This window comes from Myxocyprinus asiaticus, chromosome 1, assembly GCF_019703515.2.
Source record: "Myxocyprinus asiaticus isolate MX2 ecotype Aquarium Trade chromosome 1, UBuf_Myxa_2, whole genome shotgun sequence".
NCBI classification, from domain to species: Eukaryota; Metazoa; Chordata; class Actinopteri; order Cypriniformes; family Catostomidae; genus Myxocyprinus; species Myxocyprinus asiaticus.
This window is the reverse complement of record NC_059344.1, coordinates 29,760,447-29,773,380: the sequence shown is the minus strand read 5'-3', so window position 1 is coordinate 29,773,380 and position 12,934 is coordinate 29,760,447. Positions and strand designations below refer to the sequence as shown.

The following is a 12,934-nucleotide window of genomic DNA, read 5'->3' as shown; positions in this document are numbered from 1 at the left end:
GGAACACAGTTCTCAAGTTGTTTTGATACATAGCCTACATAAAGAATATGGCATGCAACTGCCCCTCACAAAATTTGTATTTTAATGTGACATTATTTTGCTTAATTGCACACAAGTGGGCCACCATAGTAGGATACTCACTTACTGATTTGTTCAGAGCGGTTTTGTTCTCCCAACAGAAGTGCCCCACCACTTCTGTTATTTATTCCATATACTTGTTCTTTTAATACTAGAGTAAATTTTATATCAGATACTTTAATACTTCTGCTTAAGTATTTTTCTCATGAGCTACTTCAGTCAATTTTCATAAAGGTATCTTTTACATAAGTATGATGATTGGATACTTTAGTTTATGCAACAGATCTCTATTTGCTCTCCTTGTAATACCATGATTTCTGTCTCTGAGAAACAATTGAGATTAAGGAGATCTCATATATATATATATATATATATATATATATATATATATATATATATATACAATTCTTATTTATTTTATTTTTATTTATTTTTTATGGGCTGAGGGGAATCTATTATCGCTAAGTTTGTCATATGAATGATTATGAAACAGGAATATTTAAGCACACTAATTCATAGCTTTCAGAGTGGAAAATATTCAAATAGATGGTATGGAAATCCTTGGATAAGCTAAGATTTAAAATGTAAAGCAGCGAACATGGGAGATCCACATGCTCCCTAATGCTCACTGAAAGCTCCACCATTCAGACAAGTTTTTTAATTCCTGGTGCAGGGAAAGAATCCGTGGATCTGGCTCGTTTTCTGAAATCAGACCTTGTCAAATGGGACCACTGGTCCAACACTACCTAGCAGCACACCGCGTTAAGGTAAGTCCAAAGGGAATTAGCATGCTGGTGCAATATTAGTTTCTTTAGAGCGCCCATCGCTACCTTACTGGTGCAGGTCATAGACATGCAGATAAGATGTACTCCTTGACAAATCTGAAGTATTTAATTCAGAGATAAGTCCTGATGAGAATAATGACAATCTCCTTGTTCGGAATGCTCAGCATGTTGTTTCGCCTGTAACGAGTATGAACCTTTTAACATGAAAGGTGAGTTGTTACATCATAGGGCAGAGAGAGGCCAAGAGCTGAGTGAAAACAATGCAGCTTTCATTCAAATATATTCAAACCAATCCGCAGCAACACCACAATATCCCATCACATGACGGCAGTCATACTCTGGTATTCAGAGTATGGATCATAAGGGCACAGAAAGTGTGTGTAGTTATGGTTACATATGATGTGGGTGCATCCAATGAAGGTTGTTTCATAGCTGAGAACCTAATGGAGAAATGCTAGATAAGGTATTAATCATCCCCTTTCTGCTCCTGGTGCTGTCTTTTATTCTTTTAATATTGTATTCTCTTTTTGTAATCCTCTGTACTCCTTTTCACTCCAAATTACATTTTTGTTGGACTACTTAATATTTCAGAGGGTCAATGAACAAGCCAAATGTATGGAGCACTTATGTTGATTAGGCAGCTCCTGGCGACCTCCCTCTTATAGTGAGCACAAATAGTGGCTGCCTACTGCGTTGCCATGGAATCCACACCAAACCATGGCTACAGCCTTATCCTGTGAGTTGACAATGTTCTGAAGTTTGACGGTGAAATTAAAAATGTCATGTAATCCAGAGGCTGGATTTGATTATTAGCGTGGACATCCTCTTCAAGGATTTCATATTCCATTGTGTTGATCTTCTTACCAGTAGGAGTCACTCAGTTTCAGCATATTTTTCAGAAACTCAATTGACTGAGTCACAAAGGACTCGTGTTGATTAGGTAACCCCTGGCGTCAGAAACCAAGGGCAAATGTCCATCCCATCACGACAAGCTGACATTTGTGAGGGTTTGACGATAAACGTTATCTAGGAGGGAAGGAGAAACATACCAGAAAGAGAGGGAGCGTGTTGATGCAAACATTCTTATAAGCTTTCTTTTGTCTCTCTCTACTTCTTTCCCTCACTCTCTCTCTCCCTCCTTTACCAAATATAGCTGTAGAATAATGAAAACAACATCCAGTTTATATCTGCAAGTTAGTGAGACACCCACTCTCATTTGCAGCGAGAGCAAATGACCCTGGAGATGAGTCATAACATCACTTTAAGGCTATTTTATTCTCTCCTTACAAACACTGTGAAATCCAGCATGGCTCTTGCACCCAGGTATCCTTATGAGACAAATGCAGCTGCAGAGCTCCGAGCCCCACAGTTCTTCCCCTCAATGCCCTTCCAAATCAAGCCTCTCTTTGAACATTTCCAGTGAAAGGCAGCATATTACCCATGGGGAGTTAGATGAAGAGAGCCAATAAGAGACTACCACAGCTCCTCTATCTGAGTAGGTCTAGCGTACATTAAACCTCTGTCAGATAGTGTGATGTTATGTTGACATTCTAAGTGTGTATGTGTGTTTTGATAAATAATTATCTTAAAACCAACAAATAAAAAAACTTTAATACTTTTTTATAGAGCATTTCGAACAAAGTGTGAGGAAATTGCATGTGTGAAATTATTTCGATGGTTCCAATAATGTAGATCTAACAATTCTCTAAAGCTCCATAAAATCAGTGATGTTCTACTTAACTTTAGAGCAAACATCAGAATCACAATCAGAAAGAGCTTTATTGCCAAATATGCTTACAAACACAAGAAATTAGTCTTCAGTGACAGAAGCTTTCAGTACACACAAAATGACAGTGAGACGGAATAATAAACTAATATTTTATAATAATTAAAATATGTATTGATACAGTATACACAATAAGACATAAGGCAGGGAAACTTATGCAAATATGCTATACAGTATACACATGTTGTCATGTGCAGACAGGTATGTGCATTCAGTGTGAATAAACACAATTTAATTAACAAATAAGAAAAATGTACTTCCCTCATTCCAAGCTAATGACAAATATTGTTACGAAAGATGTTGCTAGAATATGAATCATTTAAACAAACAGATAGGTAGATAGATCTACAGATCTGAAATATTCTTCTAAAAATCTTCGTGTGTGTTCTGCAGAAGAAAAAATTCATACACATCTGGGATGGCATGTGGGTGAGATAATGATGAAACAATTTTCATTTTTGGGTGAACTATCCCTTTAACATAAGTGATATTTATTGTAAGAAAAAAACATGCATTATGGGTACAATTTGTCAGACCACTCCCAACTATACAGTCCCAGGCTAAAGTGTTAACAGTCTCTGACTTATCAGACTACATCAACTTTGCTTCGTTTAAAAGAATAAAAGAACTGGGGTTGGGGGGGTTGTAATCGGACCCTGTTTCCAAGTCTAAGAGGATTTCGATGCAGTAGCCTAATATTATATGTTGGTCCCAGCTTGAGTCAGACAAAGGTGCACAGCCAACCACCAGAGCAGAACATGTCATCTAAATAGCGCCGGCTTCTTTTTGCAGTTTATTACATCCAACTGCTTTGTGTTGGTTGAGTTTGGCTGGGAGGTGGCACAAAGGAGGGAGTTTGTTCACCCTCGACAAGCATGCTTTAATTTGCGGCGGCTCTTTGATGTATAGTGAGAGAGAAGCATTTGGAGTAGGATATCCCTAACAGATCAACAGGGAAGAAATCCCACTCTTTTAGTACTGTCTTTAACAATTCCCAGCCTTTCAGCAACCACCGCCTTTATTCACTTTAATGGCCTTACTTTAGACCATTGAGTGAGCTGTTTATTCTTATATGTATATGGGGAGAGCAGCATGTGCGTATGTGTGTGTGTGTTGATTGTATGCATGCCAAACGTGAGAGAAGATGGACATGTTGGAAATTGCCATACAGTGTAACAGAACCAAGTGCAGGCATCACGCCAAGTGAGCATGTTTGCTCAGTGTCAAAACAGACAAGTCCAATAACAGCATTTACTTCACACCTGTTATTTAAAAATGTGGCAGAAATAACAAGCCTAGTCAACAAAGTGGTTAATATGCCCTTACCAAGATATCCACTCTTAAAGGTACGTTGCCTATGATGACGTAACAAAACGTGCTCTCTGTCAGTTTGCATAATAATACATTGCAAATTATGTGTTGCTGTGACACCACTTAAACATGAACAAAAACAATAGTTTAGCGTTTAATGAATGTGAGGATGTAGGTCTTAGCTTCGCTTTTGTATGAAGTAACTGATCATACAGTGAAATACTGTCACTAACACAGTGTAAACACTCGTTTTTGTCATCAAATGAAATCGTCAGATCATTATTTTGAAGTTCTTATTAATTGTAATCACATCTTTATAAAATAAAAAAGTTAAGAAACTTTTTACAACTGCCATTATTACCACTACAACAGGCCCAGTTTCTGACTCAAACTAGCCTCTGACTCACCAGGTGAATTAAAAATATAAACAAAACAAGTGCATTTGCACTTAACACTCACAGTTTTCATGTCTCAGACCTTATAAAAATAACAGCCTTTGATGTCTTGGTACCTAATGATGTCAACAGATTACAGTAAACGTCTACATTTTTGTTTGTCCTATTTTGTCCCTTTTTTCAAAGAGTTTTGTCAAGAGGACTATAAGGCATGGTTGCTTATGGCTGCATGAACAGCTCAATATTAGATGTCTATGTACTCCAAGATGCAAATAGGCAAAGCCTCACTGCTGTTCGATCTAACCTTTAACATAAAAAGCATGCAAAAAGGACTAGTCAAATAGTGCCACACAACCTATGGGTGAGGGGGGAACATAGGTTGTAGTCGTAGTATTTTTTGCCTTATTTATTGAAATCTTTAGCCAGTGATGTTAGAACTGTGCAGTAGGTTTAATATGTAAATGTGTGTGAATGAATGTAGTGGACATGTAAACAAACAGGAGCAATGCAGGGCCAAAAAATGGGGGACATACAGTACAATGTCACAAAGCGATCAAAAATTGCCTTAAAACTTTTGTGACTTTAGCAATTAATATAAATAATGCACATTTTTTGTGAATACGTTTTATGTTTGGCAGTGCATATAAGCTTTTTTATAAGTAGAAGACATAGGACAACATTGTGTAAGTATATGAGTTATAAATGTATTTGTTGTTTTTACAGCAAAGCTTTCCATAACCTAGTGCAATGACCGCTATCTTGTACTATATGAGTATGAGTGTATGTGTATGCATGCAAGTGTGTGGTTGTGTATCTGTTTATTTGCATATGCATGAAAGCATTTAAACATGCTTGTCTCTCTGAGTACAAATATGATGCATAAATCTCTCACATTTTATATTTGTTAGTCCATTGTACTACAAAATAAATGCTAATTCAGAGCTTGCCATTGACTTATTAGGCTATCATTATGACCACAAAGTGAGTGTATCTGTGCTTTTTGGCCAAAAGTGTGTGTGTATATATATACACACACACACATATACAACATATCTGTTTAGTGTCTAATATCAAAATGTGTTTCTGTGTCAAAGTGACTCAAAATAATGGAGCAGGTCACATATGTGCACACAAAAATAAATAAATAAAATATATTATTTATTTATTTATTTGTAACATGACTCATGTGTCATATGACACATATGTGACCTGCTCCATCATTTTGATTCACTTTGATATAGAAACACATTTTGATATTAGGCACTAAATTAAAAAGGAAAGTCTCATCCAAAATGTATGATTAAATCTTGTAACAGTTGGAGTAGAAATATAATGAAATCATTAGAAAGCTTTCAATTTTCTGTATGCAACTCAAAATGTGTTTCTGTGTCAATGTGACTCAAATGATGGAGCAGGTCAAATATTCAAAAGCATAAATCTTATAATTCATGAAGCATAATGACAAAAGCTTTATATAAAAAAGATTGTTGACTGAAGTCAATAGCAATCACTCAGACATTTTATGCAGACTTGTAGTCATCACAAGTTTGACATTATCATAAGTTTTAACACTGTATGATGACTCACTATAATATACAGATCCAGCTCCCTATGTGATTCAGTCATGGGCGCTTTAGTGACGTAAAAGGATTCTGGGGGTATAATTTACCCCATGATCTAGTACAATTAGTACAATTTCCCAGATCTTTAATAACTTGGCAACATTACTAACACTAATTAAACACAACATGTAAGACATGGGGACATGAAAAGAGGGAGGTAATGCTTATCTATTGTTCCATAGTCCCCCACTAGTTTAAAAACAAAGCAGCCTTGTTTAATCTGTCCTTTTACCCTGTCTACATGAAAAATGTATAGTTATGAATATTGAATATAAATGTACCTGCATGTTATGGTTTTCTGTATCAGAGTTAATGAGGATGAGTGAGAGCAATTGAGAGCAGAGTGGAGGAACGAAAGATATCCCCTCAGCCATTCAAGAGATGGGATCCATCCTTCCACCAACACGTGCACATACCCACTGCTGAGGGTTATTTTTACTGCCAGGTACTCTGTAAGTTGTGACGTGCAGGCCCCATTACTGATATTTATGGAACACAAATTGAAACAGAGAAATGATATGGCATTCCCAGAGGACCCATCCACTCTTAATAGTGGTCGGTAAATGGAGTGAAGAAGGGGGCTCACAAATGCTGATGGTGCACTTCTTTTGGCTGCCATACACTTTAGTTCTCATAATAATTTTGGAGACTAGGCAAAGCCCAAATGTAATTAAAAATGACAAACAAGCAAGCTCAGGTGACCTGCATAAAGACAACAACACAGACCATGTGTTCATAGAAAATACAAAGTAATCAGATATTAACATTTTTATTAAGGGGTGATATTTGTCCTATGGAATTGATTTTTAGGGGCATTTTTACCTTTATAAAGGGCACATAATTAATTTATGTCAAGCACTTCATTTGACATTGACAAAAAGCATTTTTGCCCGACCCCGATTAATTTCTGACCCTGATACAGACACATTTTTATGTAATCTAACAGATATATTTTTGGAGAAACAAACTGTTTTGGGATCGTACAGAATTGGAAGAGAATTCAGAGAATTTAAAAGAAAACATTTTCTGTTGAAATAGAGCTCATAATTCTGATGCAAGCTTTTTTTCTCCCCTTTTTCTCCCCAATTTGGAATGCCCAATTCCCAATGCGCTCTAAGTCCTCATGGTGGTGTTGTGACTCGTCTCAATCCAGGTGGCAGAGGACAAATCTCAGTTGTCTCCACATCTGTGACCGTCAATCCGCGCATCTTACGTGGCTTCTTGAGCGCGTTACCGCGGAGACATAGCACGTGTGGAGGCTTCACGCTATTCTCCGCGACATCCACGCACAACTCACCATGCGCCCCACTGAGAGCAAACCACATTATGGCAACCATGAGGAGGTTACCCCATGTGACTCTACCCTCCCTAGCAACTGGGCCAATTTGGTTGCTTAGGAGACCTGGCTGGAGTTACTCAGCATGCCCTGGATTCGAACTCGTGACTCCAGGGGTGGTAGTCAGCGTCTTTACTCGCTGAGCTACCCAGACCCACACTGCAAGCAACTCTTGAATAGTATGAGTAACAGTTCACTCAAAAATTCAAATACTATCATAATTTCCTTACCCCTACATTGTTCCAAACACTTGTGCTGTTATTTATTTCCACAAAATTAGATATTCCACAAAGGAGGTACATTCACCTCTTTTCCGGACAACAACAACTCATTGTGACTACAGCTAGCAAGTTCCATCAAGGACAAGAAAAAAAAAAAAAGGATCATAAATGTAGTTAGACTTTTGGGCAAATTTAGGTCTGTTCCCCAAACAAACTACTGTATGACTTTGAAAAGTTGAAATATAGCGCATAAATTGTATGGCCTACTTTTAAATGGATAGTTCACCCAAAAATTTAAAATTCTTTCATTTCTTTTCACCCTCTTGCCATTCAAAATCCATTTGACTATCTTTCTTCTATGGAATACAAGAGCAGATGTTAGGCAGGATGTTAGCCTTAGTCACCATTCATTTTCATTGTACGGAAAAAAAAAATATGTAAAGTAAATGGTGACTGGGGCTTACATTCTGCCTAACATCTACTTCTGTGTTCCACAGAAGAAAGTCAAACAGGTTTGGAATGACCTAAATAAATGACCACCACACTCTCATGATGAAACATCACTGGGGCACTCTGTGTGAGGAACAGATCCAAATTTAAGTCTTTATGCAATGATCATGATCCTTGTCCATTGTAGCCCTCAAATCAAGACTTGCACTCATTTGAATATTCAAAAACTGCCGCCTCAAGAAGCGTTACGTCAGCTATGACGTCCGCGATGTCAAACGCCATTGGCTCTCGCATGTCTTGTGATGAATCGCAAAAATTCTAATCTTTGGATGGATATTTTTAAATAAGATGTGACTTCCTTCACAGACAGGAAGATTTTCAGAAATTAAAACCTTCAGTTTCACTTTGAATGCAGTATAAGTCATTTTGAAAAATTTTACAGTGCTTTTTTATCATTTTGTGGAATAAATGATTGTGACTGTCTCTGCTTGTTGAGTCTTTTATATTGTTGAAAAGTGGTTAGGTTTTGGCATAGGGGTGGGTTAGGCGTTCAAAAACATCTACTGTATAAAAAAGTGTAATGTAACTAAAATTATTGTGATTAAATTTACCGGTCTGTTATACAGTATGTTTCATATTGTTTATAATAAGTTAGGTTTTAATGTTTTTATAAGTATAATGAAACATATTTCAGTTAAATACATGCAATAATATCTCAAGATTGCCGAGATTGTAACGGAATTGTCTGAACTGAGGTAAGAACGGACTGACAATGATGTTTTCATGTTGCAGGGAAATTGCTACGGTGATGCCTTCCTTATGAGACTGCCCTGAAATGACAACATAATTTCATAAAGACTATATATATATATATATATATATATATATATATATATATATATATATATATATATATATATATATTCCTTTAAGGTGTTTTTGTCCTTTTTGGAGCTTGACAGGCATGGTCACTATGAACTGTTGTTCTTTGGAAAAGAGAAATGTACATTTTTCAAAATGTCTCCTTTTGTGTTCCAAGGAAAATATAACAGTATGTGAGTTTGGAAACAATGCAGAATCTTAATTTTTTGAGTAAAGTATTCCTTTAATATAAACCACCAGTGGCAGTCCATCAGATGAGGCAAAGGAGGCTGGCCTATTAAAAAAAAAAAAAAAATTTTTCAATTTTCAATCAATGTACCTACCAATGTGCATAACTCAGATACATATTATGTAAAAAAAAAATATGTATTTTTATTATTTTCCTTCGTGCATGTTAGTGAGTTTTAACCAATCAGAATAGATATTCAAATGATGCAGTGTGATTTTCTTCTGTCCAAAATGCATCTGAAAAAGGCAAAAGGGAGAAAAATGCAATTTGTCTCCTTTTATATAAATAACTAATCATTGTCAGAGGTAACCTTTATTGGTTTTATCTACATTGAATAATATATCTGCCTTCCTGGGGTATTGGACTGGACTCATGGACTGCTGATTTAGTACAAATGCTAAAGAAAAGTGCATTCTGTTGAGGTCAGATGAGCAAGGCAAATCAACAGAACATGCTTTTATTGTACAAAATGTTTCAGAATGATAACACAATAACAATGACATTTACAAGAAATCATATCACCCAAAAGTTATGCTGTTACAATGTTATTATCAAGTTATGACTATGTTATAAGCTATTATAGTTTCTTATTTCTACTTTCCTTTTCTATCAATGGTTTAGTCTTAATGGTGGTGCTGCATATATGTAAAATAAAGGTTAGTTTTTACGGGCAAATTAATAGAATAGGGGCTGGACGAAAACCAGAAGGATGAGTGTAGTCTTAGTTAGAAGAAGGTGGAGGTGGTCTAACTGACCTGTAGTTTGAGGTTCTGGGTATCTCAGATTAGGAGATATGGGGGAGGGCAGGGGTGGTGCAGAGGGCCGAGTGTGAGTCATCCAGGGAGCCTGTGAAAACTGTGGGAGTGTGGAAAGAACGGAGGAGAGGAAAGGAGGACTGGAGTGATGAAGTGATGCAGCAATGAGAAAAAAGAGAGGAAGTGACGACGGGCTAATCTGAGGGAGGTTCTGGATACTATGTTCAAAAATGTAGAGGGTCATTAATGTTGTGTCCTTAGTCCTGGCCATGACCTTTCACATGATGTACACTTTTCAAACAATGAGACAGTATTTTGTTCTGTTTACCCTCTTCAAGGCCCCTGTCCCTAAGCAACACAGCCCTCCTTTGTCTGTCTTGGCAGTCATCATTTGAAATACCTATATGCACTAAAACTATTCCAGAGACTATTTAGCCCAAGATGGAGCACTTGTTTTAAAATGAATGGGAGAATTTGGAACACCCAATATGGCGGGTATAGAAAAATATGTCCCGCCTTGCAGGTAAAAGAGCCAGTCACTTTTCAGACACAGACAGTTACCTTGACAACGTGCATGCTCATTAGCTGGATCAGCCTGAAAAAAATTGTTTTTTAGCTTGATCTGAGCTAAAGAAGCACTATTTATTATACCATTATTGTCAGATTGTACTGCTGATTTGAAATATGTTATTTGATTATAATCTTGACCAACCGTTTTGGAGATTTCAGTCTTTCCCCATTCAAGTAGATAGGAGCTGTACTTTAATGCCACTGTTACTGCTGATCTTCATCTGATCATTAAGAACTTTGTGTTACTCTGCAGTGCACCGAGGCCTGTAAGTGCAAAAAATGCCACACAGAGAAAATGTGAGGCAGAAAACATAATAACAGAGTAAATGTTAGACCATCAAATGTGTCAAAATAATAATAAAAAAACAACAACAACTTAAAGTATATATTGTAACGTGGAAGGTAATATTTTTTCAAAGGGGTTTCCTTCTGCTTTACTAAAGATGAGGCTTTATGTTAAGACAATAACAACATCTCATCATAATTAATTGAATATTCATAAAATGTAGGTAACCTAGAAAGTTTACTGAGTGTCACCACCTGTTAGCATGGTCTGAGGACATTTTTTAGACTGCACACTTGTAGGGATGGGAGATGCTGTTGTGTTAAACTTATTATTAGTATTCTTTTTTTAAGTAAACCCAAGACAAGAGACAGAGCCGGCTTGCTTGCATTCAGTTCTTGTCCAGATTTGAGGGCAACAATTGCCAGGTATATTTTGTCATACACCCCTACTTACTAACAGATTATATAATTGTGTACTGCAGCTTGCTACTTTTATTGGTACTCACAGTGCACATAGCATCTGAATACAGGGCCTCATATATGAATGGGTAATGAATGTGTGTTGCTCAGTAAGGTGTAGATTTTTATGAACTTGCTGACACAGGAAACAATGTATGTTACAATACTAATTGCAAAATAGGTTTATGTGAGCAAGGCAGTGGTCAGGTGTGTGTGTGTGTGTGTGTGTGTGTGTGTGTGTGTGTGTGTGTGTGTGTGTGTTTGTGTGTGTGTGCGCGCGCGTGCCCGCGTGTGTTTCCTAAGCATACTGTTTACAGTTGCTCTGAGTTATAAATACAATACATTTATTTGACAACTCTCTCCAGCTCGAGTGAATCTTGGCTCAAATGCGGGTAAATACCACCTATTACTCATGTTACTTTCCAGCACATTTGTAGGACACATGCAAGCATTGCGCCTCGTCACTGCATAACAATTAGATGTCTGAGTGTTCAACGCGCAACTGATGGAATTTTACTGATAACAGACAACGTTCCTACTTGAATTTCGTGACTTCGATTTCATTCTTTATTGCCAAGATAAAGGCGCGCGGGGGTATGGTATTGGTATCAAGACTGACGAGGATTCACCTGTTCTCTTGTTCTATAATAGCCTGCATACATAACGAAGCTTAAAACTGTGTTGCACAGATGTAAGTATGTTACTTGCAATCATTTTCCTCTGTTAGGTTTTCAATACCGTTGTTTTGCAGCAGCAACAAGTCTCCCATGAACTTGGTCCTACTTGGCAGAAAATGAGATTGTGGGATTTGATCTTACCTGATTTAGGTCTCCCTCAGCTGAGAAAACATTCAGATTTGAAAATGTCGTGAACTGTACCGGCTTCGCTTATAGCTGACATATCACGCGCAATGAATCAGAAGTGCCCATTGGTATGTTGGACGTGTAACTTTTCTTATGGTCATGTTTCACTCAACGTCTAGGAGTGAGATTTGCTGTAGTTACTGGTCAGTTTAGTTCCCACCTAAACTTGACGCCTTCGCCTATTTCAATCACGTAAGAGCACTAACGGCGATTCTCTCTAAGCCAGGCATTGCATAAATCTGTATAAGGGTTTTCGGTAAATCGCGACTGGTTGCTGTTTGTCCTGACGGCAGAGTCACCAAGGTGTTTAAGCACGCGGATATTGCAAAGGGTTATTAGATTCATAAGTCACCTAGGTGGTGGGCGATCTTCTGAGCACAGCAGAAGTTCTCATATGATGACTTCAAACAAGACACATTACCTACCAGCATCTGTTGGAGTGTTTGGATATTAAGACACTTCTATCTCCAGGACAGCATAGGGGAAAATGGTAAGTAGTATGAAAATACTATACTTAACGGAATAATAACTCCAAATGGCATGGCTTGTGTTTACACTGTGGCTGGTACGAAAAGACCATATTTTGATGTCCGACATATACTAGTGGTCTCGTGGTTATGGACCCTAACGCTGAAGGCTACTTAGCCTACATGAGGGTTCCGTACTGCTAACATGAACGTAAAACTTTGTGATAGTGCTGTTTTCTGTGATTCGTAGATTGAGAAGAAAGAAAGAAAAAACAAGTCTGAGCAAAGCAAACGCAAGCACATAGAGAATAAACATTCTAACTGAGCTCTTGTCTTTCTTGCGCTCTGTGCCAAACAGCACTTTGATGCCTATCGGGCTTTTAGCTACACTTTATTGTAAATATATTTTTTTTTTTTTTTTTTTCCATGTGCTCTGTCAG

The 12,934-nt window shown here is 37.3% G+C and overlaps 1 protein-coding gene across 2 annotated transcripts in view; it reads left to right on the top strand.

Annotated features, from left to right (window-relative positions):
• Positions 1-759: 759 nt before the first annotated feature.
• The window catches only part of LOC127455484 (brain-derived neurotrophic factor), a 28,387-nt gene continuing 16,212 nt past the window's right edge, over positions 760-12,934 (top strand). The window contains exon 1 of one of the 2 annotated variants that reach the window (XM_051723460.1): positions 760-845. In XM_051723460.1, the coding sequence (XP_051579420.1) occupies positions 801-845 (45 nt within the window). In that variant the 5' untranslated portion in view covers positions 760-800. Of the gene's footprint in view, positions 846-11,551; positions 11,557-12,934 lie in introns of those variants that run through there. The other variant, XM_051723682.1, reaches the window with a different exon arrangement.